The sequence below is a fragment of the Megalops cyprinoides genome, chromosome 5 (assembly GCF_013368585.1).
Source record: "Megalops cyprinoides isolate fMegCyp1 chromosome 5, fMegCyp1.pri, whole genome shotgun sequence".
In the NCBI taxonomy this organism is placed as follows: domain Eukaryota; kingdom Metazoa; phylum Chordata; class Actinopteri; order Elopiformes; family Megalopidae; genus Megalops; species Megalops cyprinoides.
This window is the reverse complement of record NC_050587.1, coordinates 24,873,992-24,895,827: the sequence shown is the minus strand read 5'-3', so window position 1 is coordinate 24,895,827 and position 21,836 is coordinate 24,873,992. Positions and strand designations below refer to the sequence as shown.

At 43.1% G+C, this 21,836-nt stretch overlaps 3 protein-coding genes across 3 annotated transcripts in view; 2 read left to right on the top strand and 1 right to left on the bottom strand.

The window, feature by feature from the left end:
• Nucleotides 1-11,177, bottom strand: part of LOC118777567 (calcium-binding mitochondrial carrier protein SCaMC-2-B) — a 29,540-nt gene extending 18,363 nt beyond the window's left edge. Inside the window, exon 1 of the mRNA XM_036528643.1 lies at nt 10,340-11,177. Within this exon, the coding sequence (XP_036384536.1) occupies nt 10,340-10,690 (351 nt within the window). The 5' untranslated portion in view covers nt 10,691-11,177. The remainder of the gene's footprint in view (nt 1-10,339) is intronic.
• A 673-nt stretch (nt 11,178-11,850) lies between these two features.
• Nucleotides 11,851-14,080, top strand: LOC118777693 (nuclear apoptosis-inducing factor 1-like). The gene is made up of 2 exons (XM_036528802.1): nt 11,851-12,365; nt 13,596-14,080. Exons 1-2 carry the CDS (start codon nt 11,930-11,932, stop codon nt 14,078-14,080), a joined length of 921 nt encoding a protein of 306 aa, XP_036384695.1. The 5' UTR covers nt 11,851-11,929.
• A 2,740-nt stretch (nt 14,081-16,820) lies between these two features.
• The window catches only part of LOC118778085 (protein FAM102A-like), a 32,545-nt gene continuing 27,529 nt past the window's right edge, over nt 16,821-21,836 (top strand). Inside the window, exon 1 of the mRNA XM_036529422.1 lies at nt 16,821-16,979. Coding sequence (XP_036385315.1) covers nt 16,834-16,979 — 146 coding nt within the window. The 5' untranslated portion in view covers nt 16,821-16,833. The remainder of the gene's footprint in view (nt 16,980-21,836) is intronic.

The following is a 21,836-nucleotide window of genomic DNA, read 5'->3' as shown; positions in this document are numbered from 1 at the left end:
CCTCCAAGATTTCAGTCTTCAGTTTTTACCTATTAGCAGACAAAAAAGGTGAGTTTTTTGGAAAGTAAAAGGAACAGGAGCGCTGTCTCAGCTTGCAGCGTAGCGTCTCTGCCTTGCGACCCGTGTCCTGAAATGACCAGTTTGCCAGCAGTCAGAAGATGCAGCAAACGCAGGAGCCGGTGCAAGTGAAGTGCAGAGTGATGCAATAAAATTCAGCTCCTGAAAAACCTGCATCCTCACTGCAGCTCTGCACTACCCAATCACAGCACCCCACACTGACGAGTGCCAGAGCCTCGAAAGCCAATCCAAACGCAGGAAAAAAGGAAACCCCAGCAGCTGATTGACTACCTGGCAAATTGAAGGGGGGGGGGGGGGGGGGGGGGGGGGGGGGCAGAAGCGTTTTTCCGCTATAACTCTCTCTCCCTCCCCTTCAATCCACCCACACATCTTCCAGAGGGAAATCTGCTGACGCGAATTCCTCACTGTCATCCCATCATTCTGTCTGCATCACCGTGGCAACCACATCACTGCATGGCCTGGAAGCCCTGAGGAGAAGGGGTGAATGTGTCTTTGCCTGTGTGAGATTGTTGATGTGTGCATTTGGATGTATGCCAATATATGTGTGTGTGTTTGTGAGAAAGTGTAAGTGCGTGTATATAGTGACTCTCTGTGGGTACAGGAGAGTGAGTGTGTCTGCATGTGAATGTATGAGTGTGAGTGAGTTTGTGTCAAAGAGGGAGTGTAAGTATGAGTGTGTGTACTTAAAAATAATTATTATTTTAAGTTCATGATCAAGTGTGCGTGTGTATGAAAGCGCATAACCTTCCTCTACATTCACTTCCGCACGTAGCCTGTGCTCAGCCCTCCTCTCTCCCCATTTCCCTTTCTTTGTTTCTTTCCCTCCATTCACTGACTCATTCATTCCTTCATTCATTCCTTTCTTTCATCCATTCTTTACACAGACATCGCTGGTTCTAAGAATGCTGTGTTTGAGGACACTCTTTCAATAACTTCACTCTATAAGTTGTGAATGTGTACTTCCCCCTAACAGAACTGTCTAAAAGGAGGTGAGCAGAGTAGGGCTGTGTGTTGAGATTAATTGGATATTGAAATATTCTAAGGTTCCCAATACTGAATATTCCTATAGTTGAACTCTGATTTATCTCCTGTTTAAAACAGTTCTTTCTGTGCAAGTACCGAGTCACTGCAAAGAGCATTCACTCATACTTTTAGGCAGGAAAATGGACCCTATAAACAAATTGTCATTAACAAATATTCAAATATAGATCAAAGCAATTAATCTCTGATCACATGGTTTCACATTCAAATACTCAGATTCAGTCTCTTTCCTGGAGCAGAGTCAATTCTCCAGCCAAGATTAGGCAGAGTGGTTTCATCTTACAGATTCGAAACTCATACAGCTCTTCATGTCTCCTTCATTCACTTTTAAGCATTCCAGAATAAAGACTTTTACCTGTTTGTGCTCAACTCTCTCTCTGTCAGGTGTGGTGTCTGAACCTGCGTATTCTGGTTCTGATGAAGATGTGTCCTGGTTATGACCAGGCTATTAAATGAAATGGAACCAGAGCGATCTGGCCAGGAACTGAACTCCAGTTTCCCAGAATCCCAAGCAGGTGCACCGCCACAAAGCTTCTTTGTGGCCTCATGAGGAGGCAGCTTTAGGCCCTTGTGAAGCTCAGTGCTGGCTGGCTGGGAGCAGTCACCACTGTATCTTTCTGTCCCTTGGGTGACCTCTCTCCAGTCAACCCCTGATCAGTATACATTGAGCATGTGCATTCAATTGCTCTCCAATAATCAATTGGAAACCTGTCTGGCAGAGGACCGGTTCTCCTCTGACGCAAACACATAGATGGAGCTGGGGTTGTCATGGTTTCATAGCCATGACCAGAGGGTAAAAGGGAGTATGCTCCCTTATGAGGAACAACTTCAACTTTCTTTACGCTGAGTCACCATTTTTCTTTGAAGGACAACCCCGACGAAGGCAGCAGCTGAAATATTTGATAAAAAGGAGTGGAATCTCTTTTTATACTGTCATACACTATCACTAAGGCTTTTGTGAAAAACCTACAGAGTGATTTTCTCTTAGTTTCCATAAAGCTGCTATTTTCAAGCACGACCAGCCCCTGAACCAGTCACTCCCCTTTACAGAAAAGGTATGTTCAACTACTAAGTAAATTTACTTAAGTAAACTATGTTCATATATTTTTGGTAAAATACAGTATATATCAAACTTAGTTTTTACACACACATACAGTATGCATAGACATGCTACAAGATGCACTGGAAACATCTAATGTACATGACTCCTGCTGTCACCTCCCCCCTCCCCCCTCCCCCCAAATCCTTCTGACTGACCACTGCTTTCCTGCGGCTGTGGAAGTGGAAAATGCAAAGCAGAGTTGGTAACTCTAGTGTGGACAGTGTGGTGTAGTGGTAAGGAGCAGAAGTCATAACCAAAAGATTGCTGTTTCGATTCAGGGGCACTGCTGCTGTACCCTTGGGCAAGGTACTTAACCCACAATTGCCTCAGTAAATATCCAGCTGTATAAATGGATAAAGTTGTAACCTACGATGTAAGTCGCTCTGGATAAGAGTGTCTGCTAAATGACAGTATATATATATATATATATATAAGACAGTATATAATGCCATCACTGTCATTATCCTAGTTCCACACACAAATTAAAATTCTGAGAGACAAATTCTCATGGCCATTTTAGTCCAACTACCCAGCAATTACGGGTAGGATCTCAGGCATCATCATTTATATTGACAGCGATTTACCACTGAGTCAGTTTAATCAGGGATGAGTGAAGAAAAAAATAGCTTGTCCTTAAACGTGAAGGATGGGGGTGCCCCCTGCTGGGCGCCTTGGGCATTGCATAGAAGGTAACCGTACAGAAGCGGAGCAGATGGTGAATTCAGGGAATATTTTGCCTGTCTTTCTTGTCTTTTGCGGTTTATTTAAACTCAGATACAGAAGCAGTACCAAAATGCATTTTAAAAACATCTTTGATTCATCCATTTCAGTAACGTTTTATTTAAATAAATAGGACACCTTCACAAACACTGTCTCTTTTAATAAAATCGCCGCAGTAAAAATGTGTTAATAAATAGGTAATATGTAAAAATAGAAGATATGTAACACTGCTCTGGATAACGACATTTGCTAAGCAAACATGTTGCTAAATTTTATGAGAAAACACAACAGCAGTTAGATTGAATGCCTCACTGTGTAACCATCAGTAACAAACAGTGTTTCTGAGACTATAATTGGTCGCCGGAGGTCAACAGGCCGGGGCACCTACTCTGAGAAGGCAGAGGTCATGGTAACCTTTCTCTGTGTCTGAGAGGAATAATCACATTAGCAGGGAGGCGAAGTTTGCATCAGGATCCCACGTCAAACTATATTAAAATAGCTCTGCGTTGGGCCACGTCCGAAATCCCCTGCCGCTCCACTTCTAATCTCTTCACTGTCTAGAGAGAAGACTACTCGCTCTCCAACACGCAGTCAATGAGACATATCTGGGTTCTAGTTGTCACAATGACCAAGTTGTCTGACCCAAGCCTCATTCACTGTCACAGAAATTAGTCCATGAACAAACATTACACATACGAAAATTCTAACTATTCCTAAAATAAATATTAACAGAACATTTTTTGCCAGAGATATTTTCTCTTTTCGTCTACGGACGGCTTACATGTTTCAATTTTGAAACGCGTTTCATGTCCTGTTCATCCTTTACGAAGAATGAAATTTTGTTTCCACATCGAGGAGTAGGATATCAAGCACATCGGACGACCAATTCCTACGAGCAAAACGGAGACTATTGGTATCAAAAATGACTCAAAACAATTTGGGTTGCAAATACCTCAGTTCATTTACATTTCTCATCGAGGTCAACTAAATTTAACTTACTACCTTAGCTGGTTTCCTACAGTGATAGGCCCTTTTGATGTGTGAAAATAAAAGACACAACCCTACGTCCAATATAAAGGGTGCATTTAATTAATGAACAAGAATAATTAAGAATAATCTATTCTCAATGCTGTTTTGTTATTTTAATTTAATGTGGTAGCCGATTCCTCTCTCGTTTTTCTGTGTAATTGCTCATTAAGATTATGCATCCCAGTCAGGATGATAACCATTGGACATGACGAAACCGCGAGAAAAGTTCTCTCTAAATTATTAGTATCAAATCTCGTCCTAACAATGTTTTGCTTTCTAGGAAATTATCTGCGGTGTGAACACTCGTCCACTGGTGGTCTCTTTGACGATTGAAGGCTTTTGTAATTATAAACATCTCGTGTATTGCACGAGTATGACTACGTCAGAGCAGACTTGACTACTTTCAGCGTGGATGTGATATGGAGCTACGTTTCTACCGTGTCCTCAAGCATGGCCAAAGACGGTACGAATGAATTGTTGAGACTGCTTCAAACTATGATTTAAAAATAAAGCCATAAATCAATCGGAGAATTTCGCGGCCGAGAAAAGAGCGACCCATTTATTTTCAGCTAGGGATTCGCCGTGCGTCATCCCTTGCTCTATACCAGGTCGCGCACGTGCGCTCATTTGTTAACGCTCACAAGACCGATGTTGATGGGTCTGGTGGGACTGTGTCACTCTCCTTCCCCTTATTCTCACGACGCCAGGGCCCTGCTCGATCAAACACGCCTGATTACGGGGTGAACAGTCTTGTTGATGACACTGGATGAAGACCGCCTTGTCTGCAGGCAAAGAGCTGCCAGATAACTGTTACAGAATGTGCGAGTAGAAAAATAAAAAATAAAGCAGGATTCTGAAAGTTCACATACACAGCTTCACGTACAAACACACATAGAATACCTTTACAGCTGGCTTTGTGGGGTTCAAATGAGCCTACAGAACAACTGATCCTTTCACTCCAGTTGGATGCAAACACAGGACGGTTTGCCATCAAATGAATCATTCTTTAGAACTGCCATTCACCAGGGTTACAGTAGTCTCCTGGTCACATACCCCTCCTCTCACAATCTGACAAAATTTATCAGGCAATGACATCAACATTTCAGAAACAAACCAATAAAAGTAAAGTACCTTATTAATTCATGATCGTAATAAACACGTTTTGATCTGTTCCGAGCTTCACATTAATGCAGTGGTTTTTTGCCCTTTCTGCAAATTCAGACCTCCACAAATAAAGCAGTGCCCCCTACAGGTGATCTACCTCACAGATAAATATATTTGAAGGCCTAGTGCCATAGCAGGCATAACACCTCAATTAAATTACAAGGGAAAGTAAATCATATTGTTCTGTATCATATTGTGAATCATACTGTGCTGTATCATTCTTCTGTCATCCAAAAGAATAATACAGTACAATACGACATTTGATCATTATCACATGTTGATTGGGAGGTTATGATCTTCCTCTGGGTCATAACTCTTTACCAGGTCACCGCAGCCAGGCCCTCCCACAGTAGGTAATAGTAGATAGTCAATTGATGGCAGCAGGCAGAGTGAGGGAGTGGAAAACAACCATTGACTATAATGAGATGGAATAATGGATAATAGCTTTTAAACCCAGTCAAAACCCCTTGGCAACAAGTAACACTGCCAAACATGGTACTACCAAGGCTGTGTCTGCTGCCACCCTTCGCTCCTGGCCCTGGACCTGCTGTCTTTTTGTCTGCCACTCTGTCGCAGGGCAGCCTGAGCTCTGTGACTGGCACTAAACCAGCTGAGCCCAGCCCCCCCCCCCCCCCCCCCCCCCCCGGGTCCACACTTCCCCAGGGACGTACTGGTGGGCAGGGTGGGAGCTGCGTTCCAGGGCCTCTGCTTCCTGTCCAGTCAGACAGCGCAGTCTAGACTGTATATCCTGAGGTCAGCATGTCTGAGCTGCTCTTTCCCTGCAGTGGAGCGTGCCTGTAAGCTCCTGCTAACCTGGGTGCATCAGGACATATCACACTTGGCACGTGGGCCGCGGTGCCCTCAAATCAGTGTGTAAATGTTCACATTCATAAATATGCAAACAGTGGAAGCCCAGGGGAACTTGAATCAAATGTAAATAATCGATAAAGGATTGATTCACAACAACTGAATGATGGACTGGGTTCTACTCTCCCCACCCCCTTTCTTTCTTTGCCATCTGCTTAAAAGCCTTCTGCAACGATTTACGTTCAAATATTCCTGGAACCATCGTTTGCAGAATTCTTCATGGCACGTGACACGTCGCTCACTATGCAAACACCCCAGGCTGGGCAGCCACAGATTGCTCAGCAGGTAGAACTGCCGTGTCACTGAATCTGAACAACAGCTCACAGAAGTGGTAAACAGGTCAATAGGAGAAACAAGGGCTCTCTTATTTCTCTGACTGACCCCTGAATGGGAGGTCAGGGGTGGGAGCAGTTGGCAGTCAGCAGCTGCTGTCATGGTTTTATGTCAAATAAGAGGAGCAAGGATGAGAACACGAAGCACCCAAAACAAAACAATAAACAATTACCTATTGCATCTAGTCACTACAGCTCTGCACTTACCTATGTTCTGAATAGAGCAGAGCCAAAAATTGGTGGTTTTCTGGTAGAAAGCTTAAAGAATGTTCTGGAGCCCTTTCTTGACCCTCTGAGTAGCATGGGAAGATGGAGATCTTATAATTTTTGATTTTGATTGTTTTATTAACTTCACTACCATGTATTGCATTATAGTCTTTGATTTATTAGCAGACAATAATCCTGGACAGCATACATAGTTTTCATTTTTCCATTCATACAGTCTGATATTTTTACTGAAGCAATTCAGTAAGATGAATCTGGTCCAAGGATTGTGCCATATCCAGGATTCAATATCAACCTCCTGGAGACGAACCCAGTTTCCTCCTAGTTCCTTGGGGTCTAGTGAGAGTGTGTCCCACACTACAAATATCCCTGAATCAGAACCCTGTATCACCCTGACCATCAGTCCAACAGCTGTCCAAGGTGCCAATAACATCTGAAATCCCTTTAAGTAAACTTAGTGTGGTTTACTTATGTCTGTTACAGCCATAGCCTGAACATGTGGGCACAACACACACCCCGGTGCTTAGGCTTTAAAAAAAAAACCCTCTAACCTGGAAAGTTCTCCAGTCACACTTTGGCCAAGCTCTCCTTTAAAACAGGAGTTTTTGTTTCCAGTTGAAAGCACCATGAATCACAAGAACTGCTGCCTCAGGCCTTGAGCAGAGGCCAGGTGCACAGTGAGAAATATGCAAAAAAAAACAAGCAATGCTGGGGTGAGAAAGGGCAAGCCAGGGAAACCTTAAGGAAGTGCACTCTGCCTGTCAGAGACCTGCCAGCCCACTACAAGCCACCTGAATCATTCCTAAGAACCCAATGTAAGCACCCATGAGAGTGCTGATGGAGCACACGGTTCCTTCAGGCTAACATACAGGGGAAAGAAAGGCTCTTCTGTCACCTCACCTAATTAGTGATGCTTTGAGAATGCTTAATTTCAGCTGTACAACTGAACTCTTTGACCTGTCGCTGTTCTGGCCCATTCTGTGAAATAATGTGCTGTACACTGAATTTGTCTGGCTCCCGTTGTGTTTTCCCCCCTTTCTTTCATTTGTGAAAGAGAACAGAACCCTGAGAAAAGCAGTGTTCTCATGTCCCATATCACTGAAAAAGATGAGCTCACACATTCTCATGAACAGTTCCAGGTGCACCAGCTCAATTTAATGTTATTAATACTAAGATTAAGCTTCATGGCCGCAGAAAGTTCTTTGGAGCAAAAACAATGATAAAAAAGCAGCGCAATCCCCTAGTCTACTCTTCACGCTATGCTCTTTTAAGATGGTAAAAAAAATTACCTAAAGAGTTCTACTTTTAAATATGCTATGATATATGTGGTCTATATGTACACCGTGAAGATAACCATAATTAACATTGCTTCAGCTCAGCAAAAGCTGAGGTGCAACAAAAGAACCGCTCACGCTCACATGATGTGTAAAAGTGCAACGCTGAAATGAATAGGCCACAATCCTCTGCCAGCGTATCTGAGAAGGCATTCACTTGGATGTGTGAATTGCATGTGATCACGTGTGCAGAGTGATGACTTGTCCTCGTCCCAGACTGCACCCGTTAAAACCCTGTTGCAAGCGTTGCAAACAGAGCGATGGCCATTTGTAATCAACAGCACATTATCACACAAGAAAAAAACAAAGAACCGTGACAAATTTTTGTATAGGCTGTTGTCAAATCTGTCCTTAATGACAGTATTCATCTGCATGCTGACCTGCCTCACCGTGTCGTGCATACAGCACAGGGTGTGGGACAGGGTCCTACTGCTTGCCTTGTCTTTTCTCTTTCTTGTCTACCTGGTGCTACTCTGTTCCTATGTAAAAACCTGCTTGTGTGCACAACCTTATTGTGCCCCCTCTTGCTCCTTGTGATCACCCACTACTGGCAGACATTGTCTTTCTCCTTTAATCTGCATACTTAGATTTTTCTCTGCAGAAATAGCATCATTATCATTTTGAAATGGTTATTTTTATATTGTTCTCCCTTTTCACCCAACTTTCTGTAATCAATTGTTCATTATGCTACAGAACCTCTGTACTTAAACAGGTCATAGCAAGGGCAAACGATGCAAATGATGTCATCTGAGCAAAGTATAGGCATCCAAATGAGTTACACAGTGGCAGGGCATGGCTGATATACCCAGCCATACCCTAGTGGTCTCCTAGTCATTGTCAGCAGATTACATGACTGGCCTTGAAACTGTTCCATAGGTTCTACCATGTGCTGCATACAAGTTCCTTGATCAGCTGAACCATTTTGGAGCTATTTTTGAAATTCCATGCTTGTTATTGCTTTTAACAGTGGATTTATTTATTAGCCATTATACCAAAAATGCATCTTAGAACTCATTGCTCATTTGCAGTTAAGACCTGAGGGAACAAGGCAAGAACACAGGGGGTTGCATAGCCAGACAGTTGTAAGAGGACCCCCTGCTCTTTTGATATGCACCATGAAGTGTTGACCAGTGTGACTTGGGACCTTGGTGTAATATCCCATCCTTAAGACAATGACATATTGGTTTACAAATTTGACCAGAGGGAAGACTGTCCCCTTCTCACTCATCAACACTACTTCTTTAAAACAACCTGGTTTTCCCTGGGGGGGGGGGGGGGGGGGTCTCCCTTCCAAGCACTCACCAAGCCCAGCCCCATTAGGCTTGGGCCATCTGGCAAAGGCAAGCCACGGGGTGGTAAGGCCACTGGCCAATACACATTGTAACTCAGCACAAGTTAGGAGAAATCTGCGGAATCATTTTCTAGATTTATGTGTATGTGTAGCAGTGTGTTGGTGGTGACTGGGCTAAACAGAAAAAACACAGAAGTGTCAGAAAACAAGGTCTCAAGATGTGTGAAAACATAACTATAAAACTATAGACTCGAAACATTGTGTGGTGTCGTAATTATAAGAAATGGTATCTGGGTCAGAATGAGGGACACGACTCGAAATCGATTTACTTATAAACAGAAGCACATCTGTTATTGAACTTTTTAATTATCATATTATGAGTGTAAATAAAATAACTTCTTTAGAGGCACCAGCTTTACAGTAGCTTGGTAAAAAAAAAAAAAAAAAAACAGGTCAGTCTATGACACGCAACACTGTCACATTGCTTGTTTTACGATGCCAGCTTACGCACAATAGGATTGCCATATATCCTCATCAGCAGACACTCAAAACACCCAATAAAAGCCACTAATCCTTACAAAAAACAACAATGCTCTTTTAGAACTGTTAACAATAACGCTGTAATTCAACGCTGCTCTGAACCACGGACAGTTTCATTCTTAAGACACACTAAAAGTCATTAATTTTGATTCTGTTTTGTGCATTTACGTTGCTGATGTGCATCGTATTAATACGTGTGTGTGGCGTTCGCTGAAACACTAACTGGCGCACGCAAACGGACAGTCGGGAATCTATAATGTGCCTAAGACTAAAATCAGTTTCCGCCCTCGTGATTATAGGTCTAAAGACTGTGGACCAACAAAGCATTATAAATCGGTGATTTTAAATAACTCTAAACTTTGGATTGGAAAAATAGTAGAAACAGTGTTTGGGTTTCTGTACATGTCACGTGTCAAAGATATCGCTCATATCGATTGCAGATGGCGATCTTACTAATTTCTGTTGTACTGAAACAAAATATTCAAGAACATGAATGCAAGGCTTTGTTTAAATCTTCTTCACATCTGAAATATTTGTCCAAGACATCCTGCTCATCAGGCTACAGTCAGTTCGTGTGGCTACGGAAGGGCATGTAAACATAAATTATTGTACTTACCTTAAGTTCATGCTCTGTGCGATGGACACCCAGTTTTTTAAGTCCGATGGTCAAGTCATTAACGCAGATTCCACCGTCTTTATTGACGTCCAACACCTGAAACAAGACTTTGAATCTATGTTCCTGGTCAGCTCCTCCGCAAAGCACGCCGCCACAGGGATGTGAGGACTCGCACGTCCCATTGCCCGGTTCCGACGTTGAGCAATTCCAGAACTTAGACGGAGTCTCGGATGTGGGTTCGATCCCCCCACCGGGATCTGAACCGGGCGGCATATCTTCCGAGCTGCACTCACAGAACACACCGCTGAGCAAAGGGGAGACGAACGATCCTTGCTGTTGCTGTTGCATCATATGTAGCAAACGTCAGTCCGATGAATGAGCACTTAGTATGTACCCGGTCAGCTGTAACAAATCCCCCATTCAAAATGTAGCCATCTCTCCTTCCGTCTGTTTTGAAAGCTATGTTCTGACTCTCGCTGTCACGTGCATGTTGTTTGTCACAGTTCTTGAGCAATCCAAAGTATTTTGTTAAGTAAATTATGATATGAGTAGCTACGGTGATGTGTCTGTCCCGTTCCAAATGCTTCTGCGCGGTTCAGCGATTTCCAAACCGCTCTTTTACAGTTGTCCCAATCGCTCTCCCCTGCCTTGTTCTCGATCGCGGTCAACGTTTCGCTTTAGCTACTCCCATTCAGCGCAAGTGATGAGTTGGATGCTGAGCCGCTATCCACGCAGTCTGGAACGAGCCAGCTATGGTTACTCGTTTTTCTGATTTTCTCGCCTTAGCTTCTCACGGAGACTTTTAGTTTTTGTGTCTTGATTGTCCGCTCAATTGTCTCCGAATGTCTCTGCTCTAAACGGCGGTTGGACTGACAGATGATGCAAGCAAAAAAAAAAAAAATAATAAAAACGCCGGTATCTTGAAGGGTAGTTTTCTAAAGGAGGAAATGATTCAGTCGCTGGAGGAGGGTGAAAAGGGAGGGGTGTCGTTGGAATGCATATGAGTGATAGGTCCAGTAACCAATCAAGGCCATTAATGCAAAGTAACACAACTGACTTTGACGTGGACGAGGTTAGTCACTTTTATGGATTTCAAATTTTGACACTGTATCACTTTTTGATCTGTGACGAGAGGTGATTGTGTCATATGTGCATGGAGTAATTCTGGATTATGAACAAAGCATTATACGTCTAATGTTTAGAATATTTAGAGAATCTGATGCACGAGTATGAAAATAACACCTTTCAAACGCAAAAAAGTCAAGCGTCTCTCCACAGTGCAGTAGAGTTGCACTATTTGGTTTTTTAAAGAACAGCGGGGTTGGTGCCCGCTTTGTGATGGGTTTATTTGAATGCCAACGAATAGTAGCGGGCAACATTGTTTGAGATCTCTAGTATTTAGCAAATAAAACTGCAGCGTTACAAAGTAGGCGGGGCTTAAGCCATTACGGACGCAATCGTTGATCGTAGAAGGAAGAAGCCGATTCTAGAAGCCATTACGCTGCGCAGATTTTTTTTGGAGTAAATCGTACTATTTTTGCGTACAGTACGCTAGTTTGTTCCTTGATTTAAAGATAAATTTCTACTGACATGGCATCCCTCGCTAAAAAGAGAAAAATGAATTTTTCAGAGAGGGAGGTAGAAATCATACTGGAGGAAATTGAGAAACAAAAGCACATACTAATTAACCACTCGACTGCCGGAGTCACGCACATTGCCAAAAACAACGCGTGGATGGAGGTACTCAAGAAGGTAAATGCCGTTACAACTTGCCCGCGGGAACTAGCCGAGGTGAAGAAGAAGTGGTCCGACCTCAAGACCGACGTCCGGCGCAAGGTTGCCCAGGCGCGGGCAGCAGTAGAAGGGACAAGCGACTGCACGCCTGTTCCAGTCATCCTAACCCCCATGCAACAGCGGATCTGTAATCTCCTTGGAGAGGCGACCATCATCAGCCTACCTGCTGTAGACGCCGGCACCGAGATCACCTTGCCGATACCCATGACCACGACGGTGACTTTAACGCAAAGTAAGTGTGGGATCATTAGTTGTCACCGATACGCACTTATTCGTTGACAGTTGCATAAAACAGCTTGGGGCTTCAAAAGTTTTCCTACAGCGCCACAACTGACACAAAATGTCATCATTAATCGAATCCGCTAAACATTTCAACAGTTCCTTTTAGCCTCGAAAATGAGTCCGTTCCAACATAAAGTTGCACAGTAAACAATGATTCATAAAATATCTATCCGACATGCCTAGTGATTGTGGCAAATACGTGTTATTTATGTACCGTCGTTTATCGCTGGTAACTTGTTAATTTTGCTTGAATAGGCTACTGTCACACAGACACGCCCTCAAGAGCGTTCTGTTTGTGCAAAACAGGCGCTATGCATATTCACTGATCTGCAAGCAATTTGGACTGAGGATGGGGAAAGATAAGACACCTGACACATCCATATACTATAATGATTAGTGGATGTGCACACCGCGTGTTGTAAACGTTAAACTCCTGATGAGAAGGATGTAGGCGGAGCCGCAGCTGATCGGATGGGGGGATGGCGGCGCGAATATGAACAAGGTGTGCGATAGGTCTCTGAAAGCGCCCAGTTTGTAAGTTAATAAAATGATACAAGTCCATCATCATGGTCTTTAGCCAAACGCCTTTCATGTTCACCTCAACAAGCACAAAAAACCCAGCTTTCACTGATGGGTGGTTAACCAGTTTGTGCATAAACCACAACCTTATCCACCCCTCACAGTAAAATGTGAGATTAATAAGAAGCTGACACATGAAGTTGTGAAAGTCGGAAGTCTCTATCTGTGAGTTATGCTGGCTTCCGTTTAAGAGGTTTGCAACTAAAAAATGCTGGCACGCCTCAAAACTAGGTGCCTTGAATACATTATCTTAGTGGCTATCAGCAGTAGAAATCATGGATAGGGAGGATTTCATATCAGCCAACTCTGATTAAATTGAAAAATGGATGTTTATTTTTGTGAAGGGCACGTTAGAGCTGTTGGCATTTTGCGTGATGTATAAACAGAAGAATTACTGGCACACTGAATTCACTGGTTTACTCCATCACCCTTGGTTCTTTGGAAGCGATGCTACTTTCCTACAGAAAGGCCCTCTGGGTTATGAGAATGAACACATTCGCAAAGGCTGATGCTCTTCATGTTTCCGGTGAACGGTGTACCTTTTGGTTTTAATTTTCCATCAGACACCTGACATTGCTTGTCCCTATGTGTTTCCCCACAGCAGAGACCACCTACCACGCTCTGGAGGATGACGGAGTGGTGGAGTACTGCACGGCGGAGGTGCCGGTGGAGACAGCAGTTTCTGTGGAGGCGCCAGTGGAGATGCCGTCAGTGCAAACGGAGGGTGGGGACAGACCCCACGAGTTGAAGGGGCGCATTGCCCTGAACTCGGCACGGCTCCTGCAAGAGCAACGGCTGACCAACCTGCATGTGCGGGAGATTGCCCAGCGCCTGGAGAACCAGAGCCAGCTACTGCAGATGATCCGGCGCTCCCAAGAGACCCAGGCTGGGGCCCAGGAGAGGCAGGCCCAGGCCCTGGAGGGCTCCCAGGCTGCCCTCTCTGCACTCATCCAGATGCTCCGCCCCACCCTCAAGGAGCTCCGAAAATACCTGCAGAGTGGTACCAGTGGCTCCGTCCATACACCCCTGATAGGCCAATCAGAGCAGAGACTGAAATCTACACAGCCAGAGGAAGATGTGCAATAAGGACACGTTTGTGTGTGTTTTCATGTGCGAGTAAGGTTTTGTATGCATGTGTGTCTTTGTGCACATGGGTGCGGGTGTATGTGTGCATACATGCAGAGGTGTGTTTGTGTGTGCACACAGTTACGATTGTGTGCGTGTGCCTAGGGGGTTATGGTATAGAACAACTGGCCTTAAATGAGCCACCTTGCTGAACGGTGGAAATGGCATAGCATAATTTGTTATGTATTAAGACTGTTACGCAATGTGCTATTTTTAAAGCAAAATGTTAAAATGTCCATTTATTTTATCTGTTTCTCAATAAATAAATTATACTTGGTTATTATTTATTTTGTCTGAACATACTTGTTTTTGCATTTACAACTGCTTAAAATTCTCTTTAGGAATATTATATGTAACAAAAGTAGGTCTGAAGATCATAATTATGGTTTATTTACTGGGGGTTATTTCCCTGTTGTAATGTCGGGGATACACTGTGTACACACCGGGTTCCTTACATCTGAGCTCTGAATTAGTGAGGTGTGATTGAGCACAACTGTGGCAAGTATTACGTATTGCCACTGGCCAACAGGCTAGTACCTAATGGCATAATAATTTTTTGGTTTCCTTTCTGGTGAGGGAAACATACTCTGTGGAGTTGTTCTGCATGTTCTACTTGTTGATGCTCATTTCACACTGGGTCTCCACTAGCATGGCCATGTCCATAAACATCTTGTGCAGCTCCCTAATGCTGGACTCCGAGGAGTGGTTGTCCTGGTGCCATGATTCAATTTTGTTCAGAGCCTGCCGAGAGGTCTGAGAATCTGATTACATCTGATATTTTCCACCACATAATCTGACAGAGTTCTTTGTGAATGAAATGTGTCATATGGTTGGTCTGTTTGTGAAAGATTAGAGAAAGAAAAAAGATTAAGTACCTCTCACATTTCCAGTTATTTTGTCCTTTTAAAATAAACAACATCCATTTAGTATAACTAATGGTTAAGTGTAACTGGACTCGGGAGCAATCAAATGGAAACCCATTACACCTAATTGAGACAGCTGCCTAATTGTGTATGAGGACCACTTATAAATAAGTATATGAAAAATAAATACCTTTAATTGTATTTTTGTGTTTGTACAAAACAGCTCCAATAACATTTCTGGCATCAAGATCAGAACTTACAGTTCAATCAAACCTAATTAATCATAAGAAATTGTTACAAAAAAAAGAATAAAAGGAGTTCCTGTATGAACCGGAGTCAGATCAAACTGGTTCAAGGACTCAAGCTCTTCAATGTGCTCATTATAGACTAATCACAGCGTCTCATGTCCACTAGATGGTGCAATTTATCTAAATTACGCAGACCCATAGATCACACAGGTTTTGTTATTACATCAGGAGTGGCGAATTTGCTCCGGGTCGTTTGAGAAACTCAGCATGTTTTAGTGTTCATCCATTTGTGTGTGAAATATGTTTAATTCAATACATGACTTGAGAGGGAGGTTATGGAATGGTTATTTTTCACCAAATACGTATTGAAGTTCTGACGGTTTTATGCTTTTGGTGCGATGACAGGGACAACCCTAAGGCTTCTTGCTCAAAAGTTCCTTCTCGCATGTCAAGTATGTCATAGGACGAAGCAATAACATTTTGGATCACTGTTTTAATCCAGACCTTAATGGGTATAAGTTCCCCTTAATATCCACTTCAAGGGCCACACATTTGCTTTGCTTTTGGACCTGCTGTTCACTGCTGCGTGGTCATAATACACGCGTATCTCTAACGAAGGCGGCGCTTGACGTTTTTCTTGGGGAGAGGAGGAGGGTTTATCCCTGATCATCACGCAGCTCCAAAGTACGGCTTTTCTCAGAGGGTTGAGATCAGTCTCAACGGCAGTGGTAATTGTGCATTCGAGTTTGGGACTGGAATCAGGCGGCTCGCTTTACTTACTGCAGTTAGTTCATGAAGTCCTACCTTTTCAGCTCGCCAAGATTTTCTGTTTGCTGGTTTACAAGATAACTGTGTAAAGAAAGTGATTTTGCTTACGTGGGCAGCGCATTCTGTGAAGCCAGCTCTCTGAAGACTAGCAATGCTTGTTTGGCCACCAAACTACATGGAATGCCAATCCCACGAGTTGGGCGAGCAGGATGGCTGCTGAAATCCAAGAATCGGATTTTATCCAGTCGGTCAATACGGAGTCACAAAGTCGTTGATTGTCCTGACGAGGATTCTGAAGTTCGTTGTTTTTGTTTGCAAATCGTGACACTTTTTCAGAAAATGCGAGCTTGCTAAGAACAGTGCCACGAGTCGTGCTTAGTTATAATTATTACAATGCAGGAGTTTCTGGCTACGTCTTGATTTGCATCAGCCGACAATTCACCTCCGGAAAGTTACACCTATAGAGGTATGTGGCATCGGTGATTGATGTGTATTTTATTTTGATTGTTGCAGTCGTATTCTCATAAATATATGCACAGTTCAATTTCTTAAGTTCATGTTCAATGTTTTATTTTTGTTGTTGCAGGCCATTGCAGAATCGACAAGACATCCAGAAATGCCTATCCAGAGCAGAATCATTCAAACGAATTTTCAAGCCCCCGATTAATATCGCCCCAGAGTTAAACAACATAACTTCTGTTTTTTAAATATATAATAGTCTGTTCTCATTTTTACTGATTTGTTTGTTTTAAAAGTTCATTTCTCTGTGGTCAGAATTCACGGGAACGGCATATATACTGCAGCACCTCAAATCATCCAAGGTCGATTTTTGACAATGGCGTTTTTAATGAAAAAGAAGAAGTTTAAATTTCAAACCAGTTTTACCCTTGAGGAACTAACGGCCGTGCCGTTTGTTAACGGGGTGCTCTTCTGTAAAATCAGGTTGTTGGACGGTGGAGACTTCACAACTTCATCATCCAGGTAATTCGACATTGTTGAGTTTGTTTGTGTATTCTAACACCATTTCATTCCCATTACTTTCCTTCGCAAACTTTGTGTATGTACCATCGCTTGGACAAAAAATTACATAAACCTATCAATTATTCAGTGCAGAGTGTGAATGTCCTCGGCATTTTAAACGTCTCTATAGACAGCTAAACCACATTTACTCACCTTTTTAAGGTGACGCAAACAATTTCCTTTTACATTGTGCTCTCAGTCATAAGAACTCGCGTCAGTGTTCCCAGCTGTTTCTCAGAGATACAGGGATTATTCACGTGCGGTCCGTTTGTAATGTAGTAGCGGTAACTATAGCTACATATGTTTTAAGCAACCGTGGTCAGCTTGTTTGATCCTTTGTTTCACCAAGGTTTCTAGAAGTCTCACACTTTACTGGTTTTCCGTGGCCATGGTCTCACCCATCTGGGTCATGGTACATTAATTTTCTAAGACTAAGAGTGTGGATAGATGCGGCCATTTCTGACCCGTGAGCAAATGAAATTTCATGGCATTGACCGTTTGTTAGTGCACCTACATACTGTATGCACGGTGTACGTTAATTATACGCAGCTATACCAAACTAAAGTGGGCACGTTCTCTGATACAGGTCGACTTGTCTTCTCTGTACAGCTAGCCCCAAAGAGGGAATCATGTAAACCAGTAAACTTAATGATGTGTGAACATATGACGTTATAGCGGATTGGAGCTAAAGATGAAGTCTAACCCCCTTTGTGCGTCAAGTCTAACCCGTCATGCCTTGGTTAAAGTGGCCGTTTGATGTGTACTTTTAGGTCACTCAAATCGTTGCATATGCCGTTGTTTGAAAACCCTCTGGAATAAGCAGATTCTGTATATTTTCCTTGGTCATTTTCATTTTGTGTAAATCAAAATGATGATACAGATTTTTCAGGCCTGTAATGACTAATATGTGCATCATTTGCATCGATTTAAACCTATACACTCTGCATATCTTGGGTATTCGTAGCAAATTTCCCACGCTCTAGTTGTCTCGTTCCCTGCGACTCGCTCTCAGCCGCTGCGCTGGCTGCCTGTCTCTGGGGACAGGTTGTAAAGGGGAACCTCGGCTACTCCTGTCAAGTGAAATCTGCACGTTAATAACGGCTCCTCTTTATTACATCCTGTCCTACATACATTTGTAGCTGACAGAGAGATGCAGCTTGTTTCTTTTTAATCTTCTTTCTTTTAAAGTGAGATTGTCTACACAGTCGCAGAATTCCTGGACAAAGTTTTTGGACAAATATCATGCCTATATCTACTAGATGAATACAAATAGATTTCGTTCGTCTTTACAAAAGTATTCGTGACTTTACATACATTTTAAGAAAAATGTTTTATTGGCTGAGGCATGGACTGCATACATGCATTTCACATGGAAGGACAGGAGTTTTCTCCTAATATTCTTCACTGTTTTGAAAGGCAATATTAACAGGGTATTCCATTGAAATTCACTGGTCGATGATGCCATTCTTAAGCTATCATGGGCATTGGTATGAAACAAATATCAAGCTGTGTCAAATGTGACGAGAACATGGTGACGCATCTCCCAGCTCAGAGTGTGTCTCTGGACATTTCAGTTGGGGATAGCCATGACTGTGGCATTGTGTTTTTTCAATACAACCAGGCAGCACACGTGATTTTTGGTGGCTGGGTCTGTGGCTTGGTCCTTGAGGGTAGTAAAGTGCATCCCACTATCCTAAGGTAGAAATCACCAAGGGATGTGGCACAAGTTGGGCCGTCGCACAAATGGGAAAAACGTCCATGGCCACAGCAGGAGCAGTGCAGAAGACACTGCTTACCACATTGGAACATATTTATTTATTTATTTATTTAAATTCCAGCACAATTGACCATTGTTGTGGAAGCATGTGGCTTACATTTCATTAGCAGGGTGAGAAGGACGTGTCTGCTCTTGACATACAGGGCGTTTATGAAGTTTGACGCTCACACGGTTGAAGTAGGTGTGACTGCATTCCAGACAATTATGTTTGAGCTGGCTTCTAATGGCCTTGAACAAGGTGATGGTGGCACTCTCACCAGTGAGAACAGGGAAGAGCCACAGAATTGCGTAACAGCACAGTATTCATTTGCCTATAACGTGTCCCTGTCTAGGGTGACTAAAATTTCCACAGTCTTTGAGATATTTACATACTGCATAGTTTGTGATCTGTGTGTGTGTGTGTGTGTGTGTGTGTGTGTGTGTGTTCAAGGCATTGGATGTGTGTTTTGTTGTGCATGTGTCTGTTTTCAGTACATATGGTTTAGGACTTACCTGTAAGCACACATAGATGCACGCACACACACAGATATCCCCTCACCCTTCTGTCTCAACATGTGTGTACCTCATCAAGAGGGGATGAGATGGGGAGGCATCAGGGAGTGATGAATGTATGTTATGCTGTACGGCAGCTAGGCAACATCAATCTCTTGTTGAGGGAGTGAGAGTAATAGGGAGAGGGAGGATGGGAGGAGGGAGGAATGAAGGGAGGAGGAGGAGGAGCAAAAGAGAAGAATAGAGAGATTGAGGCAAAGTTAGAGTAGTCACAGATGCTCTTTTGTTGTGGCAAGCCACTGCCTTTCTCTCTGTCTCTCTCAGTGGACAGAGTCAGAGGAGGGGCATGCAGTGTTAACATGCTTACTTTGATCAGGGTGATGATTTCACTGGGGCCGGGGGTGGGTTGTTTAGGTGATCACAAGGGCATGCTGATGTCATTGTTATCACTTGAAGAGGCGACTTAAGAGTCACACGTCAGTACATCACTGCCCACAGCCCCTGACAGGAGTCATGTGTTAACCCATTACTGTGATGGAGAACACACCGATGGCCTGGCCCAGGTCACTGTGGTGATGCGATGGGGAAGACGTATCTTTTTCCATCCTGTCAGCCTTCTTAAAATCAAGAAAGAGAGGCTCACACTGCTCAGCCTTGCAGGACCATTACCCTGCAGGCAGTGGGATATTAGCAGCATCAGCAGCAGTGGTAGCAATTTATTGATCCAAAAAATGGGAAATTGATTTATCAGCAAGCATCAACATCATAACATTTGCACAAGTAACAGGTTACATGGCAAAAAAATAGTGCAGTGGTATACCATGCAAGGATGACAATGATTGTGGTTATTGTACAGAGGAGCGCAGATGTCATTTGACACCAGTAACAGATGAAGCCGTGTATTTGTTAAAAAGTCTTATTGCTGACTGAGGTTGAGGAAGTGGACTATTTTTTTTTGCAAAATACGTGGAGAGGCATTATGGCTAAGCCTGAGCAAGAGAATAGTGTTGTTTATGTGGAGGTGATGAAGTGTTCATGCCTCTGGTTTAGGGTCATGCGATCTGAGTCTTGAGGGTAATGTCAATTAGCTCTAGCAAAATTTGGGGGGGAGGACCGGACCCTACATATTGCACTCTATCCCCCTGCAAAGACTGCACAGAATACCAGGCCATCTCAACTGCTTTGTTCCAGATCTGAAATTCCACCAGCATTGAAGCTGAGGAAGGAAATTTGTTTATCCCAGCTGTCCTTTCTCAGAAACTCTCTGAGCACATGGTTTGGAGTGGGTGATGATGATGTCATCATTAAACACCTGGCACATCTGCCATGCAGCTGGAAGGCATGTGGGGTTTATGATGTCAAAAGAGAAGAGTCGCTTGCTGGAGTCAAAAGGCTCATTTTCTTTCAATCTCTCTCTTTCTCTCTCTCTCTCTCTCGCATGGGGGAGTTTCAGCTGACCGATTCACTTTTTCCAGCGGACACTACAAAAAAACAAAAAATGAAAAAAGAGCACAGAAAAGCCAGTGTTTCCTCTCCCCCGTCAGATATTTGGACTCGCTCCAAGACGGAACCTCTTAGACTTTGGTCCACATCACTCTGCCTTCCATTTAAAATCGTATTTCCTGTAGCTCACAAATGCAATTCGGTGTAATCCCATGTTCAAGAGAAGGAAATTTATAGCTCAATTTTGCCATCACTTTCAATACGAATATGTTCATCATTAACTAATGCCCACACAAAGACACGGGAAATTACTTCTACAGATAATGGGCTTTCACCTGTGCCAGTACAGGTGTCAGGGCGTGATTTATTTGGAGGATGGGCCACTCTTCCAAGAGCTTTTAATTAGTGTATTACATCTTATTCAAGGTGGAAAACACCTGTGTGATGCAATGGGAGGCAATTAGCTGTTTCATTGGCTAATGAGTGTGGGAGCGAGGAAGGAAGGAGTGACAGTGGAGCAGTTTATTGCAGTGAATAATTCATGGAGGGAACTTAATATGCCAGAATGGTGCGCTGCTGGCTGGTGGTGTGTTTGAGTTGTGCTCTATGCTCTGCCTGCGTGTGTGTGTGTGCGCTTGTGTGCGCTTGTGTGCAGACGTGTACTTGTTTGTGTGTGGGTGTGTTTCCGTGTAGACATGCATGTATTTGTGTGCATTTGAGTGCTGTATGTTTGCCTGATTTAATTATAATGTCTTTGCTCTTGTCCTGGTCACCAGTGTATCCTATTTGTAGTCAAAACCAAGAAAAAAAGATATTGATTGGTGATACTGCTGTTTTAAAAGCTTCGTGAAGTGAGGGATGTCATGGGGGAAAAAAATAGACCCCCCACTCTGGTGGGTGATTTTAAATGCCCAACTGAAATTTACAATGGCTGTGAATTATTGTCATGTTTTTGATTGTGTTCTACAGGAGGGTAGTGGTGGAGTGAATAGCAAACACACGTGACATTTGAAAAAAAAATTGGGTTTGACTCTTTAAAATTGTGATCTATCAAAAGAAATGTGGAATATATTTATTTCTGCTCATTCCTCCTTGATGAGTAGAAT

Coding starts and splice junctions, on each gene's coding strand:
- LOC118777693 (XM_036528802.1), top strand. CDS start 11,930: ATGGCATCCCTCGCTAAAAAGAGAAAAATGAATTTTTCAGAGAGGGAG. Junction 12,366..13,595: donor GACGGTGACTTTAACGCAAA/GTAAGTGTGGGA, acceptor GTTTCCCCACAG/CAGAGACCACCTACCACGCT.